At 36.0% G+C, this 20,556-nt stretch overlaps 1 protein-coding gene across 25 annotated transcripts in view; it reads left to right on the top strand.

Annotated features, from left to right (window-relative positions):
* The window catches only part of LOC147389167 (uncharacterized), a 33,474-nt gene that overhangs the window by 9,752 nt on the left and 3,166 nt on the right, over nucleotides 1–20,556 (top strand). For 6 of the 25 annotated variants that reach the window (XR_015170980.1, XR_015170975.1, XM_086419640.1 and 3 more), the window contains one exon: nucleotides 12,656–20,553. The exons of 17 other annotated variants lie outside the window; for them this stretch is intronic. Coding sequence is in view for 4 of the 8 variants with exons in the window: in XM_086419640.1 (XP_086275766.1) it covers nucleotides 12,656–12,804 (149 nt within the window). In the remaining 4 variants the exon portion in view is untranslated. Of the gene's footprint in view, nucleotides 1–1,649; nucleotides 10,781–12,655; nucleotides 20,554–20,556 lie in introns of those variants that run through there. 2 more of the 25 variants (XR_015170971.1, XR_015170962.1) reach the window with 1 other exon arrangement.

Below are 20,556 nucleotides of genomic sequence, written 5' to 3'. Positions count from 1 at the left end.
CAAATTGATTTTCATAATAATTTTCGTAGAGTATTCATTTTAAAATTTGTTAAGACGCCTTGTTTTGAAAGTGTATTTTCATTAGGTGATGATTTATTAAAATAAAATGAAATGTCTAATTTTAAATTTGAAAATTGAGAAAGAAAGTCTCGATTGGTTAGAATCAAGAATGATATTCTCAATTGGTTAGAATCGATAATAGGATTCTCGATTATATGTATGTGTGTTGAAGAATTTTCAAGTTTAGAGTGTTTTTGAGCACTGTGTTATAGAGCATGGGATGCAATTAGGATAGTAAGTGTGGGATGGTGTACCTGTATGTTTACTATTTAATGATTTACTACTTTCGATATACTACTGCATATTTATAATTCTAGAATACCTGGGAAGATATTTTAGAATATCTATTTGTAAGAATCATGTGTATTATATTTATTTGTATATATATGTTTAGACAGTGAGAGTTAATGTTTATGATGCAGACAATTGTTAATCGATATGAGATGTGTAGTCGATCTATGTACACTTTTGGGTTGTAATTATAGTCATGTTTTTTTTCCAAGTGATGTATATTCGTTGTGATGTGGTGGTTGAAATGCAATTGATATATGAATTTTAATTATACAGGTATATTTTTACAAGTAAATTTTTTTTCGTAAGTTCAATTTTAAGCGGAAACTCTGTCGAAATTATTTGGAAGAAATCCATATCATATTTAAATTTTGAAAATCTTGATTTTGTTTTTTTTTTCACTCCACCCTCGAGATTTGGGAAAATCTACATCTTCAATCGAGGGTGTAATATAATTTTTAGGATTTCAGTGTTATATCCTATAGAGTATTTAGTGTATTTATTAAATGAAAAAATAAGAAAAAATGTCTATAAGTAGGGGGGATGCTTTGGGTAGTAGAAGTAACTTAGAAAAATCTGTTTTTGCGTTATTTTCTTAATGTAATACAAGAGCGATTTGATTCTATAGAGTGAGTGAATCCCCTAATCGGTCAAATAATTCCCTAAATTGATTAGTGATTCCCTAACCCCTTTGGTTTGTGACCGTCCAAATTTTCTTATTTATCTATCTTTTCTCATGTTTTTTTGTCTTATTTTGGGTGTTTGTCATGATCTTTATATCCCATTTTATAATTGGATTTCTCTTTCTACAAAAATTTTGCATTTCTTTCTCGAGTCTCAATAAAAATCTTCCTGCCTCACTATGCATCTACGGATTTGATGTGTCAAGGAAATTGTGTGGCCAATAGTGTGGTGATCGTGGTTGGACTGAATTATTGATGTTTTATTTTGCATGCAAATAATTCATCATTATCGCACAAATTGACATTCCAAAACCAAATGAAATTGTCATATGATTTTGTGAAGATTGGCAAGGAGTTCATGAGTGGTTAGTTTCTGCTAATTCTAACCAAAGTCGAGGTTCAGTTTTTCCTTTTTTGGGATGCTTGTAATGATCTTCAGATCCCTAATTGGATTCTCTGTCTAAAAAATTTATGTACATTTTTTCTTTGACTCTCCAAAAAAATCTCCCTCCACCACTACGCATCAAAGGGTTAAATTAACCTCAATGAAATTGTAGCCAATAGTGTAGAGATCGAGGCTGGACTGAATCATTGATGTTTTGTTTTGTGTGCAAGATGGCCTCAATTCATCGTTATCGCACAAATGACATATCTAAACCAAATGAAAGTTATCATACGGTTTTGTGAAGATTTCCAAGAAGTTCATGAGAGGTTAATCTCTAATAATTCTAACCAAACTTGAGGTCAAGTTTTTTTCTCAAGAAAGGGGGATGATGCAGTTGACTTTGACCACAAAAATGATGAAAATGAGGTCTATGGGAGGGAGGGACGTCCGACATATGGGGATTGATTTTCAAAGTTTTTGGAAGTTGTTCCATGCTTAGAACACATGTTGATTTGTGAAGTTTCATGATAGGATTGTTAATTAGGTTCTAATTTCTAAGATTCTTATGTTGTGTAATAAGTGAAGAAAACAAGAAAAAATAGTTATAACTAGTGTAAGATTTCTTTTTCTTTTTGGATTCTTGTATTACTGAAACTCTTGAGTGATTTAATCCTCTAGAGGCTGGTGAGTGAATCCCCTAGTTGGTCGAGTGATTCCTCGAATTAAGCAACGAATTCCCTAACACCTTTTGGTTGAGTGACTCCTCAACTTATCTCATCTATATCTTTTTTTTTCCTAATTTTTGAGTGGTTATAATGATTTTCGGATCCCATTTTGTAATTGGCTTTCTTTATGTACAAAAATTCTGTACTTTTTCTCTAGTCCCCACAAAATCTCCCTGCGTACATAGGGATGGAAATCTGGTAGAAACTTAATCCCCCTTATTTTTATTAGGGTAATGAGATCCAATTGCGTAACCTTATCACAGAAACTTTGTTATTTCTTCTTAAGCTGTTTATACATTTTAGATAATTTTCAGATATTATTCCAAAAGGAAAAAAAAAAAAAAAGAATGCAAGGCCCTTGATTATTGGTATATCAGTAAAAAGGTTAGTGATCCAAGTCTTTGAAGGAATTTTTGGGAAAATTTCTGAGAATCCTCTCCACCCTTAGAAGGTGTTACTCTCAATTAAAAAATATGGTCTCAAGGCAGACGAAAATAGGTCTCCTTGAAGATGGGGATGCAGGGATCCTAGTGAAGGTCTAAGGAGCTTTCCTTCTAGATTTATAAGGTCATCAGTAGTAGAGCTGCTGGCCTTGGAATGTGATCAAATATACATTTTAGATAATTTTCAGATATCATTCCAAAAGGAAAAAAAAGAATGCAAGGCCCTTGATTATTGGTATATGTTGTCACCATTGGTAAAAAGGTTAGTGTCCAAGTCTTTTAAGGAATTTTTGGGAAAATTTCCGAGAATCCTCTCCACCCTTAGAAGGTGTTACTCTCAATTTAAAAAAAAAAAAACGGTCTCAAGCCAGACGAAAATAGGTCTCCTTGAAGGTGGAGATGCAGGGATCCTAGTGAACGTCTAAGGAGCTTTCCTTCTAGATTTATAAGGTCATCAGCAGTAGAGCTGCTGGCCTCAGAATGTGATTGAATATTATAAGTTTTTCCTTATGTATTTTCGAACTAGATGGATAATACATTTAAGTTGTTGATTTATCCCCCTCCCGATAGAGTTCCTCCCCTATTTGTCTTGTTTGATGATTTTCTTTCTTATTCTTGAAATATGCCTCAGTATATCCCTGTAGTATTTTTATCTTCCTCAAAGAATATTACCAGTTGAAATGTAGGCCATTTTTCCATGAAAATATGTCTCTGATAATCTGGGCACATTATACTTTAGTTTTAAGTTCATTAGAAATGTGGAATGTATGAAACTAAGCTAGCAAATCTACTGTTTTAAAATCATGCGACGATGGTGGTTTGTATTCATTGCCAACACTAATTGAAGTCGATTGCAAAGTAATTGGTTAAAAAGAGCTTTAACTGGACAATTTTCGGTTTACATGTTATCCGAGCATGTAAGATTGCGTCTCATGATATCTGTACATGTCTTTATTGAATTATTGAATTTTTTAATGGAAATTTCAGATGCCAAAATGTTATATATAATTGTTCCTACATCTCATTGAACCTGTTGAATTTGGTGCATTGGCACAATGCTAGGCAGTGTGAACCCCATGTGGTGTGAACCAGTTTGAAGATTGCATATTGAATGACTGACTGAATCTAACTAGGCCAAAGCAACCCCACATGAAATAGAGGAACTTTTGTGGGATATCAATCACGATAGGCATTCACATAGGCAAGTGAATCCTAATATCCTTCTTTCATGATAGGAATTCCTAAATCCACATGAATCATATCTGGAATTCCTTTGTTATTTTCCCATTTAATATGCTCTTTGCTTAGTTAGCAAAAAAGAAAAATATAAATAAAATTGAATCATATCATAAAATTTAGTTTTTTGTTATGGAGATGACCAAACCCATTCAGAATCGGAACCGATGGAAAAGCAATCATTGTGAGTGGACTCAAAGAGTGATATTATAGGATTGGCTTGCTCTGAAGAGAGACAAATGGGAAATCAAATCTGAGCCAACAACAAGGTATCAGAAGGGTATATCGAGGGGAAAAAAATTCTTGGTCCTTTTTGGGCCCCCCAATCAACACTAAATCTAGATCAAGAAGATAATTCCCTCATTATTAGGGTAGGGTGTGTTATTTAGTATATTTTAGTGGTGTTTGGGGAAAAAAATAGATTTTCTTCCTCAGTTGCCCAAGTTTTCTAATGTCAACTTTTGGAGCTTCTTGAGTCCAAGATTGTTTTGTCGGACATATGCCCTGAGCCATTGTTGGTCAGCTTTTCTATATCAATTTAACCATTTGCTCGCTTAGAAAAATAAAATTAAAATTCAAGATACAGAAGGAAAGATGGATACCCCGATAATTACAAATTGCTGAAAAATAGGGAGAGAAACATGGTCTCCCATTAGAGCTTTTCTCACTGATAAAGGACAATTAGCAAAGGAAGAAAAAATACCAGATGACTTAGAAGAGGTTGCAAATTTTGGTAGAGAATCAGCCACCATGGTCCCTTCTCTCTATGAATGAATCGCTCTCCAAGTCGCAGATGATAATTTCTATGTATTGTATTTTAATCAAGTGGTCCATCCACCACAGAAGGGTTCCACCTTTCAGGCCCTTGACCAGATGCATTGAATCTAATTCAAAAACTACCTCCTTCCTGACCAATTTTGAAGTTACAAACCTTCTAACAGTGCTCGACTCTCCGAGATATTGTTAGTCGATTGCCCAAAAAACCAGCTGGCCATGAGTGACACATTTCCATTCCAATCCCTTAACACACATCAACCCTCGGGAGTGATCTGGATTCTCCAAGCACAAACCATCCATAGTAGTTTTGACCCATCCATGGCCCGGTTTCCTCCATCCCACAATCCTGAATTTAGGACCACTACCTCCATCAATTGGAAACCCATCACCACGTAAATTAATTCACTCTTTCGTGCTTATAGAATGCCTAGGCTTAGTGAGAAAATCAAGTTTCTTAAGCCACCGAAGAATTCCCTTCTTAACAAACCAATAGAAACACTTCCTCATTCAAAAAATGACAGTTTCGGGCAATCCACTTTGTGAAGAATGGAAAGTTAAGGACATCTAGTTGAAAAACTCTTCGCAACTGCTGAAACTGAAGAAGACTGATAAGCAGGTTGGCCAAGCAATGCATTGCAAAATTCTTACATTGGTGATGATGTAGAGCTTTATATTTAACATGCACACACATATAATGCTTGAGCATCTCTTTTTGAAGTTACTTTGTCATTGATCAATACGTGTTTACTAAGGTGCACAACTAAAAGTTTTGGGAAGTAAAATTGTTTTAGAATTCTATCCATGATGTATTCTTTCCTTTATTAGCAGTTCTCTTTTCAATCCTTATTATTGGGTGAAACTAAAGATAAAAAGGAGAAGAAAATAACCAACCCATGGCTCTATGGTTTGCTTGTTTGATTAGCTGAGATTTGTTTTCAAGGTTTTTGGGTCAATTCTAAAGTGGTGAGTGGACCCCCTATAATGAAGAAAATATCTTATTTGTCATCAATTGTCTAATCGCTATTTCACTTTTTTCAAGGCTAAGCAAGAAATCTGTCTAGTTAATGAAGATAGATGTAACCAGACCACTAAAATCATTCCTTTACTAGTTTGAGGTACCATACCCATGGTTTTAAAACTCGTTTTGATGTCTCATCTCGTCCATGAACGAGACCAAGTCATCTCAGACGTGTTTTTTGATACGTTTGAGACGTCTCGTTCAACAATGATAAAAATGAACTTGGGTTTTAAAATCTCGTTCGATACATTGACTTGTCTATCCATCTCATTGGTGGACTATACTGAGACATATCGGACGAGTCGTCTAGGTCTCAAATGAGATTTAAAACCATGATGACCATACCAAGTTTTCTTCTAGACATAAGGAAATTTTAAAAAATTCTCCAATTTGATGCACATTGCTTGTCATGTAATAGTATTGACTATCAGTGGATTAAATATTAATTTAACCTATTTGAACTTATCATATGCTACGGGAGCACAAATCACTAGGATCAACACGTTCCGAACATTGTGTAAGTTTTCTTATTATTTCCAAACTTACTAATGGATGAAGACTCTGACAGATGGTTCTTGGAGGACAATAGGAGTGAATAAGGGAATTTTTTAGGGTTTTTAATTTTGCCGGCCATGGTCGGGCTTGATTGGCTAGCAACATTAGGGAAATGAAGAATGCTCCTTCAAAGGGTACCATTGCTAGGTATGGAACTAGAGCTTCTTCAAGAGGATGTTGTAAACTGGTTTTCTCAAACAAAAAATTGTGGAAGATTGAATCGGTATAAAACGCCCTAAACAGCTATTGAATGAAGGTATTGCCATATGGGACAGATGTTTCATTGAACATTTCTTTAACAACCACTTTCCTTTTAATTGGGTTAAAGAAACAGTGGAAAATCAAGGGACCTCTCTAGATTTTCTCTAAGGCTAACCATATGGAGAGGATGAATTGAAGGTAGTGATCTTTTTCATAAGAAAGGGCCATAGAGTATTTTAGGTAAGATGCTAATCCTCAACCTTTGGCACTCTCATTTGAAATTGAAGATCGTGTAGCAGCCTCAATCCCTCTTTTGATGAAGTTCTATGGGGGTTCCAAAACATTTTTGGAGCGCTATACTAATTGTGTGTTTGGATAATGTAAAGGGATCTTTTTTGCCAGATTTCCAATGAAGTTAGTGCCCCCTTTTTAACTCTTGATATGGACCGGGGTTTAGCACAAGGCTATTCCCAATCTTGAGTTTGAACGGGTTACAACAGATTGTTTGGTATGCAAGATCTTTTGTCACTCTACATCCAAATGTCACAGGCCTCATAAATCAATTAAAAAGGGTTGGATACCTAAAATCTCTATAGGGTCCTTCGAACAATGAGAAGATGGGTGAATTGGAGGAAAGAAGGCTGGGAAACTGTTTTAAGGAAGGAAAAAGGATAAGAAGTAAATCTCTCTCCTTTTGTTTGTACAAATGCCTATCTCTGTACTCGTGGTGTTCTCCTAGTTGCCGTGAATAAAATTTGGCATGTCAACATATCGAGAAGTGATTGTGGGTCACTATAGGACCTCCCACATGTTTGAATAATAGATTGTGAATAGGTGATTGGAAAACATTCAAAATCAAGAGTTGAAATACATGGTAATTATGTTTTCCACCCAGGTGTTGATTTGACCAAGCATACTTGTGTCGAGAAGGTTCTATTTAAGGAAGGTTGACATAGCAGTCCAAGAAGAAGGGGGTCCAACAACTAGGTTTGTCTCGAGGGTTGAAGATGGAATAAAAATGAACAATATTTTTGAGGTAGTGTTTAGTAGCCAACACGAAGCCAACGCTTTTGTCCTATGCGGCTTAGAAGTTTTTGAATGGGCTGATTTTTTGTGAGGATGATCTGTATGGTGAGGAGATCATTCTCACAAAAATCAGCCTAATCTGAAACTTCTAATCCCATCAAAAGTGGTTTAGAATTGTGGACCGTCATTTTTTTACTGTTAATTTGTAAACCAATTTTGATGGGGTTATTAGTTTCAGATTGGCCTGAATTTAATTTTGTGAAGATGATCTCCTCGTAGAGATCATCCTCACAAAAAATCAGCTCAATCTGAAACTTTTAAGCCATGTAGGACAAATTTTGGCTCTCGACATTGGCTGCCGAATGCTACCCATATTTATGAATCATGGACTATAAATTACCTAAAAAAGAAGGTATTACAGGTCCAAGAAGGTAACTCTCCTATTTTGGAGCAAAGTGAATATAAAGATATTTTATATTCTTTGCAAATTTATAATTACCTGTAAAGTTAAATGAATCTTTAGGAAAATACATGGGTTTTTAGCATGCCTCAAATTGGACGCTAGAGCAAAAATCAACTAAGCCATTTAAAATTGGTAATCGTGGGAAATCGAGGATTTTCAAATGGTGGAATTTGGGGGGTGAAACATACTCTACTAGATAGAACATGAAAAATTAATAAAAATGAAATATTCGCACGTGACATTCAGAGTTTTATAACCTTCCAATGGAAAGCCTAAAATTGTAGTGTATACATCACATGTTGACTGAGGAGTGGTTGGGCCAATGTCGTTTGGTAAACTACTCCACCTTTTTCCCTCAATCTCTCTCCACATGTGGTTTACACGTAACACCAAAACTAGTCAACTAACTAACCCTAGCTAAGTTAATCCTACTTAAGCTAATTAAAGTCAACTATCCATTATTCACCCTCCCAATATAAGCCATTCCAAACCTTGTTCTCAAAATTTTCTCTACAATTCCAGAAATATTTCACTTTATAACACACACTCTTTGGCACTCACCTTCGATTTTCAAGTTCACAAAAGTATTCATGGATACACACCCACCCACAAATCCATTACTACCACCTCCATTGTAAAGCTAAGAAAAGCTTGGTTGGATGAAACAAAGCTAACAATACTCAAGTTAGAAGATTGTGCAAGTGTGGTAATTTGTCCACATTTCCAACACTAATTATTCATATCCTTAGTACTTTGTTAAAGGGTAGTGGACAATTGTGTGGAGATATATAGGTTGCTTAAGCATGTACGATTGTGTTTCACAATACTTTGTTTTACTGGATAAAGTGAGATTTTATAAATAAGAAGACAAGTTTTACAAGATACAAATAGACATACCCTTAATTACAAAGATTGGTGATACAGGAAGACCAATGTAATACCCCCTAGATTAATTCCAAGCTAAGATAGGTAATTCAGGTACAATATAGTAGAACCCAAAGATGATGAGAATTTGACATTAGTAACTACAACAAAATTACCATCTCTTGCTACTTAGGACACCTCTCAAGTAACCTATAATAGTTCTCATACTATGATCAATTTTCCAAGGAAAATGACCAAGTACCCTCTTACTACCAGTTCTGAATTAGATTCTAGCCACAACAATGCATCTCTCTTCAACGTTAAATGACTTCATGCTCTCCAATAATTCTCTGAACTCAGCTATATTCCCCAAAGCACCAACTACTTTAGGCAGCTTCTTGGTTATTTGGGGATTCCACAAATAACTTGGCGGAATGTAGAGCCTTATCCCAAACCTTGGAAAGTTTTGATCTTTCTAATAGAAAGGTTATCATTGAATTGGACTCTTTAGTATTAGTTTATTTGGAAGCTTTTCTCTGAGCTCTCAATCATTGGTTGTTCCGAATTCGCAAGGTGCTAGCCAATCTTCTATGGAAAGTGCAAAATGTGTGGAGAGAGTTTAACTCCGTGGCTGACTATCTAGAAAATTTTTGGGACTTTAGGCCAAGTTCATCTTGCTTTAGTAGCTTTTCTAGCCTTCCTTTGATAACAATTTTTTTTTTCATAGAGGATAGGCTTGCATTACCCAAGATCAAAATTGTAAACTAAGGGGATATTCCTCTTGTACAAAGTTACCCTATGTCCCACTCCCGAAGGTCCGGGATTGCCTATACTTGAACTATCTATATTGAGCTTAATTAAGCCAGTCTTTAAGTGGTTTTCTCCACATTATACGCATTCTTCTCTTACTAAATTATTGTCCAATGAAGGACTTGAACTTCCAGCATAGTTCTCTAACTATGTCATCCGATGAAGATGGATTGGCTTAATAATAAATTCTAATTCTTCCAGCTACTGATTATTATTCCCTTTGCCAACTCAAATGAAGCTTTGGATACTTCAAATACATCTGCATCACTCGCCTTCCAAGTAGTCCAATATACTAATCAGGAAGTTATTTTTCTTGGTATAGCACCTCAAGATTTTCCACACAAGTTCAAATAAGCATGGATGACATACAAAAGTAAGTTGTAAGTATGGAACTCTTCCACCAGACATACCTACAAAAAGTATGGAAGTCTTCAACTGGACACACTTGATGCAAAACCTTCCAATGAAACATCTTGATTTTAGTAGCCAATTTTGATTTCCAATTAATGCACCTTCCACTTTTTCGGATTACCCATTCATCTCTAACAAAATTTCATGTCCCTTTAGTTGAAAGAATTCTTAATGGAACAGAAAACCAAATTTGTTTAATGACCAGATGTACCTTGATTCAGTTTTCCAAATTTGCAATCCACCGAACCATTTCATTCCCAAAATATTCAATAAGCTTTGGTATTTTCCACCCACCTATCTCCCATATACCTTGGTTAATTTATATCCTGAAAATCGATCAATCAAAGTGGGAGTGTCATTCCACCTATGGAACATACCATGAGCTGTGTTTTTTTTTTGTTAGGCAAGGTGGTTAGAACTTGGATGTCAATGTGAGGGTGCTTTCAACCAGATTTGAACTTAGGTCATGAGATCAACACTCCACACTCCTTTACCAACTTAGCCAAGTAGGCATCTTCATAACATAAAATTTCATATATTTATTCACAACAAATCTAAACTTCAAAATAGTGTGCCATAGAACTCCTGCCATTGCCCTCCATATTATTGTTCCACCTCTCTTTATGGTAATCAGCCAATTGTCCCCATTAACGGTATGTTTCACTTTAATAAAATCAGTCAAGAGACTCTTTTCAGATAGTAAACACCAACATAATTCAAATAATTTCAGATTTGTGAATGTCAGCAATCCCCAAGCCACCTTAGCATTTTGGTGAAGTAATTGATTTCCAAGGTACTAGATTCCTCTGACTACTACGTCTCCTTCACCCCCCCCCCCCCCCCCAAAAAAAAAAATATATATATATATATATATATATATATATCTATATATAAAATAATAATAATAATAAAAGAAAAACTTTGCAAATTGCTTTTGAAGTTGGGCTGAGACACTCTTGGGGATTGGAAGGATGGACAAAAGTTATATGGGAATTCATTACGTGAAAGTGGAAAATTTGATAGGAAAATCCGATGGGCCAAGGTCCACGAATTTTAGAAATCGAAATTCAACAGCCTATGACTGTCGAAATTTTTTATGTTCCCTAATTCGACGGCTTAGAACCATTGAATTTCTTCCATCACCCATTAATTTGACATTTTCAACCCATTGAAAAAAAAAATCGGCAATGAGAAGTTTGACACCATGGTCTATCGAATTTTATGAAATTTGATAGCCTTGGGCCATTGAATATGGCCTCTTTTCATGTGATTTGAGGATGAAACATGGAATAGTATGGGCAACCCATTCCCTTCTGTGAGAAGCTTTTTTTTCAGATTTGTTATCTTCTTTCAAATGTGGGATAGAAGGGTCAACCTGCTATCTTCTTTGAAATGGACACATACGCTCAAATTGCCATAATACATGTGTTCGTCCAACCAATTTAAATATTCAAATGCCAACATGTGATAATGATGCCTTAATTAGTTTCAATGAAGCTATTTAAGGTGGTTCATTATTCACAAAGCTAGGCAATGTGAGAGCCATGGTGGTGTTAACCAGTTTGGAGATTGGTTTTTTGTTTTATTTATTTATTATCGTTAAGCCTATTTTTAATGAGTTCAGTAATTGGTGTTTATAGACGGTTACCTAGAGGAAGTTTTGTAGGATATGTATAAACCTTGATAGGCATTCCCATAGGCAAAGATATCACAGTTTCCTTCTAGATCTCTCACGACATTCATTACTTTCTACGCATGAAATATTAACAGATCATAATGTTCAGTTAAATTTCTTTAGATAACAAGTTCGTTTGATTTGTTAACAAAATAAAAATAAAGATAACAAGTTATTTTTCTTACATTCAGGCATAGCACTTTAGACTCAAATATCACCTAGGCATAATTTCAAACCTTGAACACAGAGGTACATACTTGTGTTGATGTATATATGCCCATGCACATAGATGCAACTAACAATGATATGCTATGAATACCAAGAGTGGTCCTACTAATTGTGTTGATGATATACATATTGTACTTGTCTATATATGTAGACCTGCTTTTTTTTTTTTTTTTTGCCCATAGCAAGAAAGAGGAACATGAGGAGTGGAGTCAATGAACAAGTGGAGCTTGTTAAAGACTTTGTTTATTATTCAAGCTCAAATTGAGAGAGGAGAGAGATGATCAATCTTGATTGGAATTCACAATGTGAAAAAAACCCATATTTGATGGTCCAATCAGTCGAATTTCATAAAATTCAACGGACCAAGGTGTCAATTTTTCTTTTTTTATGGGTCGAAACCTTCAAATTATCGGAGGATGGGGGAAATTCAATAGCTCTAAGCCGTTGAATCTGGGCAACATTAAAAATTCAATGGCCATAAACCACTGAGATTCAGTTTCTAAAATTCGTGGGCCTTGGCTTGTTGAATTTTCTTGTTGAATTTTCCAATTTTCAAGTAGTGGAAGTCATTTGGGGTGGCTCATTTTCTTCATCGGAGTTCCAAGATCTCCATGATCCTTGGGGGATTGCCCCCCTAACTATGTTGGGTTGGTGTTTTGATTGGAGAGATGAGAATCATTCATCTCTTCCACTTCCAGTTGATTCCCCATGTTTCTTTGGAGTTGGCTATGGTCTGCTTCTTTGTTGAGATTGAAGATCATATTTCTATGTGAGTGAATATGGGTCCATGGAAATCTTTTGCAGATATAGAAGCTATGGATTGTGCCACTAAGGAAGATGATGGTCTTGCTATCCGACGTCCCTCTTCTAGTTTGGGTGAACCTACAATTCTCTTCAATGAACAGGGTGTTCAAGCTGCAGGCTTGAAGCTATTCAAGTTTTCTAGTAGGTAAGTTTTTCAAGGAAGATGGGGTGAAAGAAGGTTTCATCCAGACATTGTCGTGACTCGTGAAGCTATAAATGGATGGAAAATAAAAGGTGGTTATGATGAATTTATATTAGATTTTCAGCATGTTCTGAATTTTTCATTACTGGAAAACCTGAAAACTGTTTGGATGAAATAAGGAATTGATATTGCTGGGTTGTCCATGTGAGTTTTCAAATGAACTCCATTAGCTAGGCCTTAAAATAAAGACTTTTGTCATTCCATGGTGCATTTCATTCCTGGATCTTCCATTTTTTTTATGAGGATAAAAATCTTAAGATGGTTGTTGCTGTGGTAAGTGAATTGCTTGCAATAGATGAAGCTACAAGGAAGGGAACTAGGCTGAACGCAGCAAGAGTATGTGTCCTACTCTCTCTTAGGAAGACTATCCTAAGAGAACATGGATTCTCAAAACCAATGGGTTTTGGCAACCTATTGATTATGTGTCATTGCTAGATTATTGCATTAATTCATGTTATAAGCAAGGCTGTAAAGCGCTGCTGTGCAAGATCAATCAAGTTGATCATGTTTTGGAGGAGTCCAATCTGGTTGTGATTAAGAAGAATAAAATTTGGAAGCCTAAAGGTTTAGTTATTATAGAACCAGTCTACTCATTTGGGATGAAAGTTCCTGTAGAAGGTAAATTTAAAGGAAAAGAGTTTGTAGCAAATCCAATTTCTGAAAGTGACGAGGAAGAAGATAAATATGATGTAGCCTTTGTTGTTGAATCATCAATCCCCATGGACTTTCCTATAAAGTTGTCTGATCGTGAAGATTTTGTTGTTGAGCAAACACTAAAATTCAGATTCTTTTTATTACGAAAGGTAAACTTCCTATTATGGAGGAACCACATATAATTGGAGTGCGATTTTGGAGTCATTGAGATCACACATTCCCATTGGTTCAAGTGTATTGAAAGACATCCCAGCCTACATAATGGGAGTATTTTCGTTATTTTGGGATGCCCTTCAATACACGTGGACCTGTGATAATGTGGGATCTTGATGAGTCTTCAAAATTGTACTCTTATTATTGATAAAGAAATTCAAGTGTGATTTTTGAGACCACACCAAGGTCACACTGTCCCATTGGTTCATGTCTGCATTAAAGGACATCCCAATGTGCATATCGTGGGTATTCTCATAATTTTGGCATGCTTTTCAATGCACATGGACAAATGAGAATGTGTGATCTCAGTGTGGTGTGTTTTAGAAACGTCGGTCTCCAAAATTGCACTCAAGAAAATCTCTAAGAGTATCCTAATCGGGATTTGAAGAGAAGAAATGATCCTATTGAGGAAAACTTTCCAAATGATGTGGATCAAGTTGAGGCTGTTGATTTGGTGCTTCAAGAAGCAAGAATATAAGTTCTTATCCCACCCTTAAATGAAGACCCAACTAACCCACAAGACTTTGAAAATCCTCATATACGAGATTGCACATCGGATCCTAACTGTAAGATATTTAGTGGATGGTCGAAAATCTAGGAGGCTTTTGTGGTCTTCACTTGGAGCTTCTTGAAAGACGAGATCTAGCAGTCTAATTAGGTTAGACATCAAATTTTTTTACATTGAATGCATTATTCGGAATTTAGGGGTGTCTTGAACTCTTCATTCCAAGATATATTAATGAAATTGAAAATGGAAAGTAATTAATCCTTACTTTATCACTCTATTGGAGCCAATGCCAAATAAACCAAATAATATCTTAAGTATTGTTAATAAATTATAGTATGCATCTTTTAATAATGACACAAGTAGTAATTGCGGATCAATCTTGGTCTTCTGGCTTGGTCATTCGTCTAAAGTTAAGATGTTTAAATTTCAAGCACAATTCTACTTGTTGGAAGTATTAATTGATGACCATGTTGCAAAGGTTTATGTCATCAGACGAGCATGTACCGTGGTTTATGTCGTCAGACGAGCAAGTTATTCAATTCTATCATTGTTGAACGGCAGTGGCGGCGGGGGGGGGGGGGGGGGGGGGGCGGGGGGATGGGGATTTGGCTACATCCTAATCATTCGGTTATGGTGGAATTTGGTGGTTTTATTTCTTCCTTGGGGCTGATTGATGTGGGTTTTGAGGGTAATAAATTTACATGGTGTAACAATAGGCATCAATCTTCTCAGATTTGGGAAAGATTGGATAAGGCCCTGGCTTCTCCAAATTTGATTACGGTCTTAGGCAATCATGTAGGCTATGTTTAGATCATTTCCCTTTGTTGATATCTATTGAAAAGCCTCCTAATAGCCGAAGGCATTTTAGATTTTTGGGTTGATTGACCAGATTTCTTAAATATTGTTCAGAAATCCCGGGAGCCCGGGACTTCTGGATCCCCACTTTTCAGATTTTTTGTGAAACTGGAGAGATTGGAGAGGGATTTAAAGGAGTGAAATTATTCAACTGTAGGGAACTAGTAAGGCTACCAAAAAGATCGTTGGTTAATCTTTGGGGTTTTCTAAAAACTTATTAGAAAGCTTCAGTTCAAAAATTAAATGTCGAGGGGCCATTTTTTCTTAGACAAATCTACCAAATTAGATGCATCCAAGTGGTGGGAGGGTATTGGGTTTCTTGAAGGCCAGCTTCCTACTAATCACTTGGGGATTCCCTTATTTACTAGAAGATTATCTAGAGAGTCAGTTTCTAATATGTTGGATAAGATTAAAAATAAGGTTGCGGTCTAGGAATCTAAGATTTCATTTGAGGGATCTATGTGAAAACTCAAAAAATTGACAAGAAAATCCGATGGTTGAAAGCCCACAAATTTTAGAAATCGAATTTCGATGGCCCATGGCCATTGAAATTTTTTTATGTTCCCCAATTCGACGGTTTAGAGCCATCAAATTTCTCTCATCCTTGATTAATTCGACGGTTATGGTTCATCAAAAACAAAATTTGACAATGAAAATTTTGACGCCTTGGTCCGTCAAATTTTATGAAATTCGATGGCCTTGGGCCATCAAATATAGGTTTTTTTTACATTTTGGGAGGTTGGTTAACCTTCTTGAAGCATATATTATGTTGGGTCCCTATATATCTTTTATCGATCCTTCCCATGCCAAAATATATAACAAATGTTATTGAGTCGTAATTTGTGAGATTTTGGTGGAAAAAGAAAACATCACTAAGTTAAGCATGATCCATTGAGGAAGGTGGTGTGTGTGTTAAATGGCTCCAAGACTTCCATATGTGTTGGGGAATCTTCAAAATGAAGAGGTGTTATGGGCTAACATGTTAAAAATCAAGTACATGAAGGATAAATGTTTGTGGACAACAAAAGCCCCATCTTTTTTTTTTTTGGCTAATTAAGCAAAGAGTTTTTTTTATGAAGGAAAGAAAATGGGGGCCATTAGTCCATTACAATTTTCTTATACAAGGGAACTTTTAGCAAACAAAAGAATAAAAAACTAAGGAATTTGAAGTTAGGGCAGCAAAATTAGCAAGGCTATCTGCAACTTGGTTTCCTTCCCCGAAAAACATACCAAACCTCCCACCACAATTCTTCAACAAAGATTTTACTTGGAATAAAATTGAATCAACCTCCCATGGAGTTTCATTTCCTTTAATGACTTCAACAAGCGTGGAATCAGATTCAATAATTAGGTTCAAGCCATGAAGAGGAATAAGGTTTAAACCTTCAAGAAGACCTATGAATTCAGCCATGTTGCTAATCGCAACACCAATGTATTTAGAGGAAGCTTTCACCAAAGAACCTTTGAAATCGTATATGATGCAACCCACACCCGTAGCTCCCAGATTGCCTCTACTAGTACCATCAAAATAGAGTTCGAATGAACCCACATTCAGTCTAATCCATGTAATTGGTACCAACGTCTTGCTTCTAGGAGATGACAGAACAAATTTGGAGTGATTCTACCTATATTAGAAACACCTTACAAATAGTGGCGTTTGTAATCTGTAAAACACAATTTGTGTGGAATACAATCAGAACATTTAGACTACGTAGTCTTGTTGACATTGACGTCCCAACAACAACCACCATTGACGATAATGTTATTCCTTGCTAGCCAAATGAACCACGTGGCTAACCAAGGAATAATTTGAGCTTCATTAGAATTCAACGATTTACATCAAGAAATGATGAACGAGATGGAGCCTGAGCTTGGTGGTGATTTTCCAAATTTGTTGGCGAAGAACTTCTAAACCTTTTGAGCATATAGACAATGGAAAAATAAATGAGATGCATTTTCTTCAGCAGCAGCACAAAGAGAACACCTAGAGGTGAATTAGAAGCCCTTTTTTTTCCTAAAGGAATCCACTGGACAAACATGGTTGAGCAACTTCCAACCAAATAGGCGAATTTTCAGAGGAACAAGGTGATTCCAAACAAATGTCCATTTCTTATGTGGTTGTCCATGAAGCCGAAGAGAATCCTTCAAAGAAGTAGAAGACAAGGTTCCATTCAGAGATAGTTTCCACACAATTCTATCTCTATTTCATCTCTCAATCGAAATAGAGCAACAAAAATCAACCACATCGGTACCAACAAGCTATTGCAACTTGATTCTATCCCAACCCCCATTACCCCAAACCTCACTGAGAACAACATTACTATGAATATCTGGGAATATACTTGCAAGGGAGCTTTCACCCCACCGGTTATGATACATGAGTCATCCACAACTAGAGAACAATATTGATCAAGAACCAGTGGCAAATTTCTGAAAATCGACCTCCAAATGACAGAACTTTTTTGACAGAGCATAAGGTCACAAAAATTTGAAACACCAGAGTATTTTGCTTTAATAAATTCAGTCCATAATGTTGTCTTTGTAAGAAGTTTCCAATCAAGCTTGCACATACCCACTTTATGAATAACCGCTAGATGTTGAACATTGAGGCGTCCCTCTTGTTTAGGAAGATTGAGTTACTTTATTCAAATTGGTTAAATGCATCTTCTGTCCAGAATCACTACTACCCCAAAAGAAACAGCTAAATTGATTTTTAGTTACCTTAACAATTGAAGACAAAATTGGGAGAATGGACAGAAGATAAATTGTCATAGAAGCCAGAATGTGATTAAGAAGTGTAAGCCTCCTCGCCAATAACAACTTCAATTTCCAACCTTCTCTTTTCATTTCAGATTTTGGAAACAAGATCATCACAATTATCCCTTCTCAATTTCCTGGTAAAAAGAGGAATCCCCAAATAATTTGTAGGAGGTTTACTTCTACAAATTTTTATACACTCTTCATTCGTTGTAATCTAGCATGAGAAGCATCCGGAGTTAGGAAGAATTTGCTTTTGTCCAGGTTAACAATCTGACCCGATAAGGACTCATACTCCTCAAGAAGGGATTTCAAGGCCAACATAGCTTTGGTTGAGCTATTTAGGTAGCCGTAGGGAGACCTCTGGTTGGATTCCTCTCTACCAAAGTGAGAATTGCCTGCAAGGAGGCAACCTATTTATGATTCCAATTGAGAAGACTAATGAAAGGAAGGATCTAGAATGTCATATATCTTAGGATCAATAGGAAGAAGAGGATTGGGAGTTGACAACATGCCACGACAATCTATATGACCCAGTTTTTTTATGCTTTTAAAGAAGTGGTCTCCATTTGGCTGAAAAATCAAATAAAAATTGAGGGTTTCATCATTATGATGTTCAAAGGGACACTTATTTTCTTTTCTTTGGAAAACGACTGATCTATTCTTATATCTCTAGACCTAGTGCCAACCATATTGATTATGAGTAGTTTGCTATGCATAAGAAGGGAAGATTGAAATTATGGAGAATGATTAAAAGAGCCATGAGCACAAAATTCTCAATTCCAAGTCACAGATAGTTAAGGGAGAAAGTGACTTTGTTATATGTGATACTTGGAGAGGCTTTTCAATTTCCTTCTAGATATGCCATCTGTTTGAAAAACAAAGAATCGTTGTATCATCTTTTCTTTGGCTACAATCATGCTCTATGGTCACATTTAAGAAATTTATTTTGGACCAGTCCTCAAAATATTTTCACTAATCCAAAAGTGATGTGGCTCTGGCAGAAAATCACAGTTTGCTATTCATAGAATATCAATATATTAGGTTTCATGTTGAGTGTTGTGTTATCCACTTCCCATCTTGGGTGTCACATGTTCATGTATCGTTCCCCATTTCAACCCATGCTTATATTCATAGTTGTGCATTCCCCATTAGATTGGTCTTTTGAGGTAAATGATTTGTCAACATGGTATCAGAGCGCTAGGTTTGTTTAGGTCATAAGTTCAAGTCTCCTCGAGAGAATTTCCACCCTTATGGGTGAAGGAGAGTGTTGAGTGTTGTGTTATCCACCTCCCCTCCTGGATGTCACATATCATGCCCCAGTTCGACCTGTGACCCTCTTATATTCATAGTTGCGCCTTCCCCATCGGATCAATCTTTTAGGGTAAATAGTTTGTCAGCATGGTCTCCTTAATCCCATTATCATTTGAAAAAAAAATATCAATCCTCTGGCTCATCATCTGGATGATAACTCTAGAAATTTTGATATTTTCGAACAATACATGAAAACTAGAAAATTTGCAAAAAAAATTCGACGGACCAAGGCCCACAAATTTTAGAAACTGAATTTTGATGGCCCAGAGCCATATAAATTTTTATCATTCCCGAAATTTGACAGCTTAGAGCTATCAAATTTCTCCCATCTTCCATTAATTTGACGGTTTCAGCATGTCAAAAAAAAATTGACAATGAAAATTTTGATGTCTTGGTCTATCGAATTTTAGCCTTGGGCCATTGTATATGGGCTTTTTTCAGGTTCTAAAAGGGGTGAAACTGTCCCTGGGTATTGTGAAGGCTATAATTTGAGATGATTCAAGGAGATGGACTATTTCAATTCCTAATTAGATGCTTAGCCTGAAATAGAACTCCATGTTATTTCATGCTAAAATTCAAGAAAACAATTTAAGTTCCAAATGTTGCTCTATAATTGGTTAGAGACAAAAGCTAGGCTGGTTGAAGTTTAAATCTAGATGGCTTTACTATTGGTAATCCAGGTCTATCACGTGGAGCACATAGCGTAAATGTATTTTATTTTGTTAGTGGTACGCTGAGTTGCGTGGATGAAGGGAGCAGCCACTACTTGAAAACTGGAAATTTTGACGGGCCAAGGTGCATGAATTTTAGAAATCGAATTTCAACATCCCAGACCCGTTGAAATTTTTTATGTTATGTAGATTCGATAAGTTAAGAGTCATCGAATTTCTCCCATCCTCCATTATTTTGACAGTTTCAGACCATAGAAAAAAAAGATCCAAGAATGAAAATCTGATGACTTGGTCCATCTAACTTTATGAAATTTGATGGTCAGGCCATCGAATATGGACTTTTTTCACGTTGTGAGCCCCCCTTTCCATAGGCTCAGGGGTGGAGCCCTCGGTCCAGATTTTCTAGGGCTACAAAAATGGCCATTGTGTGATATTTTCTTAAGGGTTTCTTTTTTTGGAGAGAGAGAGATGTTTTAACAACTCTCGGTTTTTTAAATAGAGATCTCTAGGGTTGTAAAACTTGAAAGAAAATAGTAATTGTTCTTAATCTAATTAGTGGACGTAGGCACAATGTCAAACTATGTAAATCCTTCAGTTTTTTGTATTTCTTTGTTGTCTTTGCTGTTTCAATTTTCTCAGAGCAAATGTTTTTTTAGAGACTGATGGTTCTTTATCTCTGTTGCTTGTTGGTTCTTTGGAAAAATGTCAAACAATATGGTATAATGCA

The sequence above is a fragment of the Akebia trifoliata genome, chromosome 12, assembly GCF_017979445.1.
Source record: "Akebia trifoliata isolate Shusen 1 chromosome 12, ASM1797944v1, whole genome shotgun sequence".
NCBI lineage: Eukaryota > Viridiplantae > Streptophyta > Magnoliopsida > Ranunculales > Lardizabalaceae > Akebia > Akebia trifoliata.
This window is presented reverse-complemented; position numbering and strand designations above follow the sequence as displayed.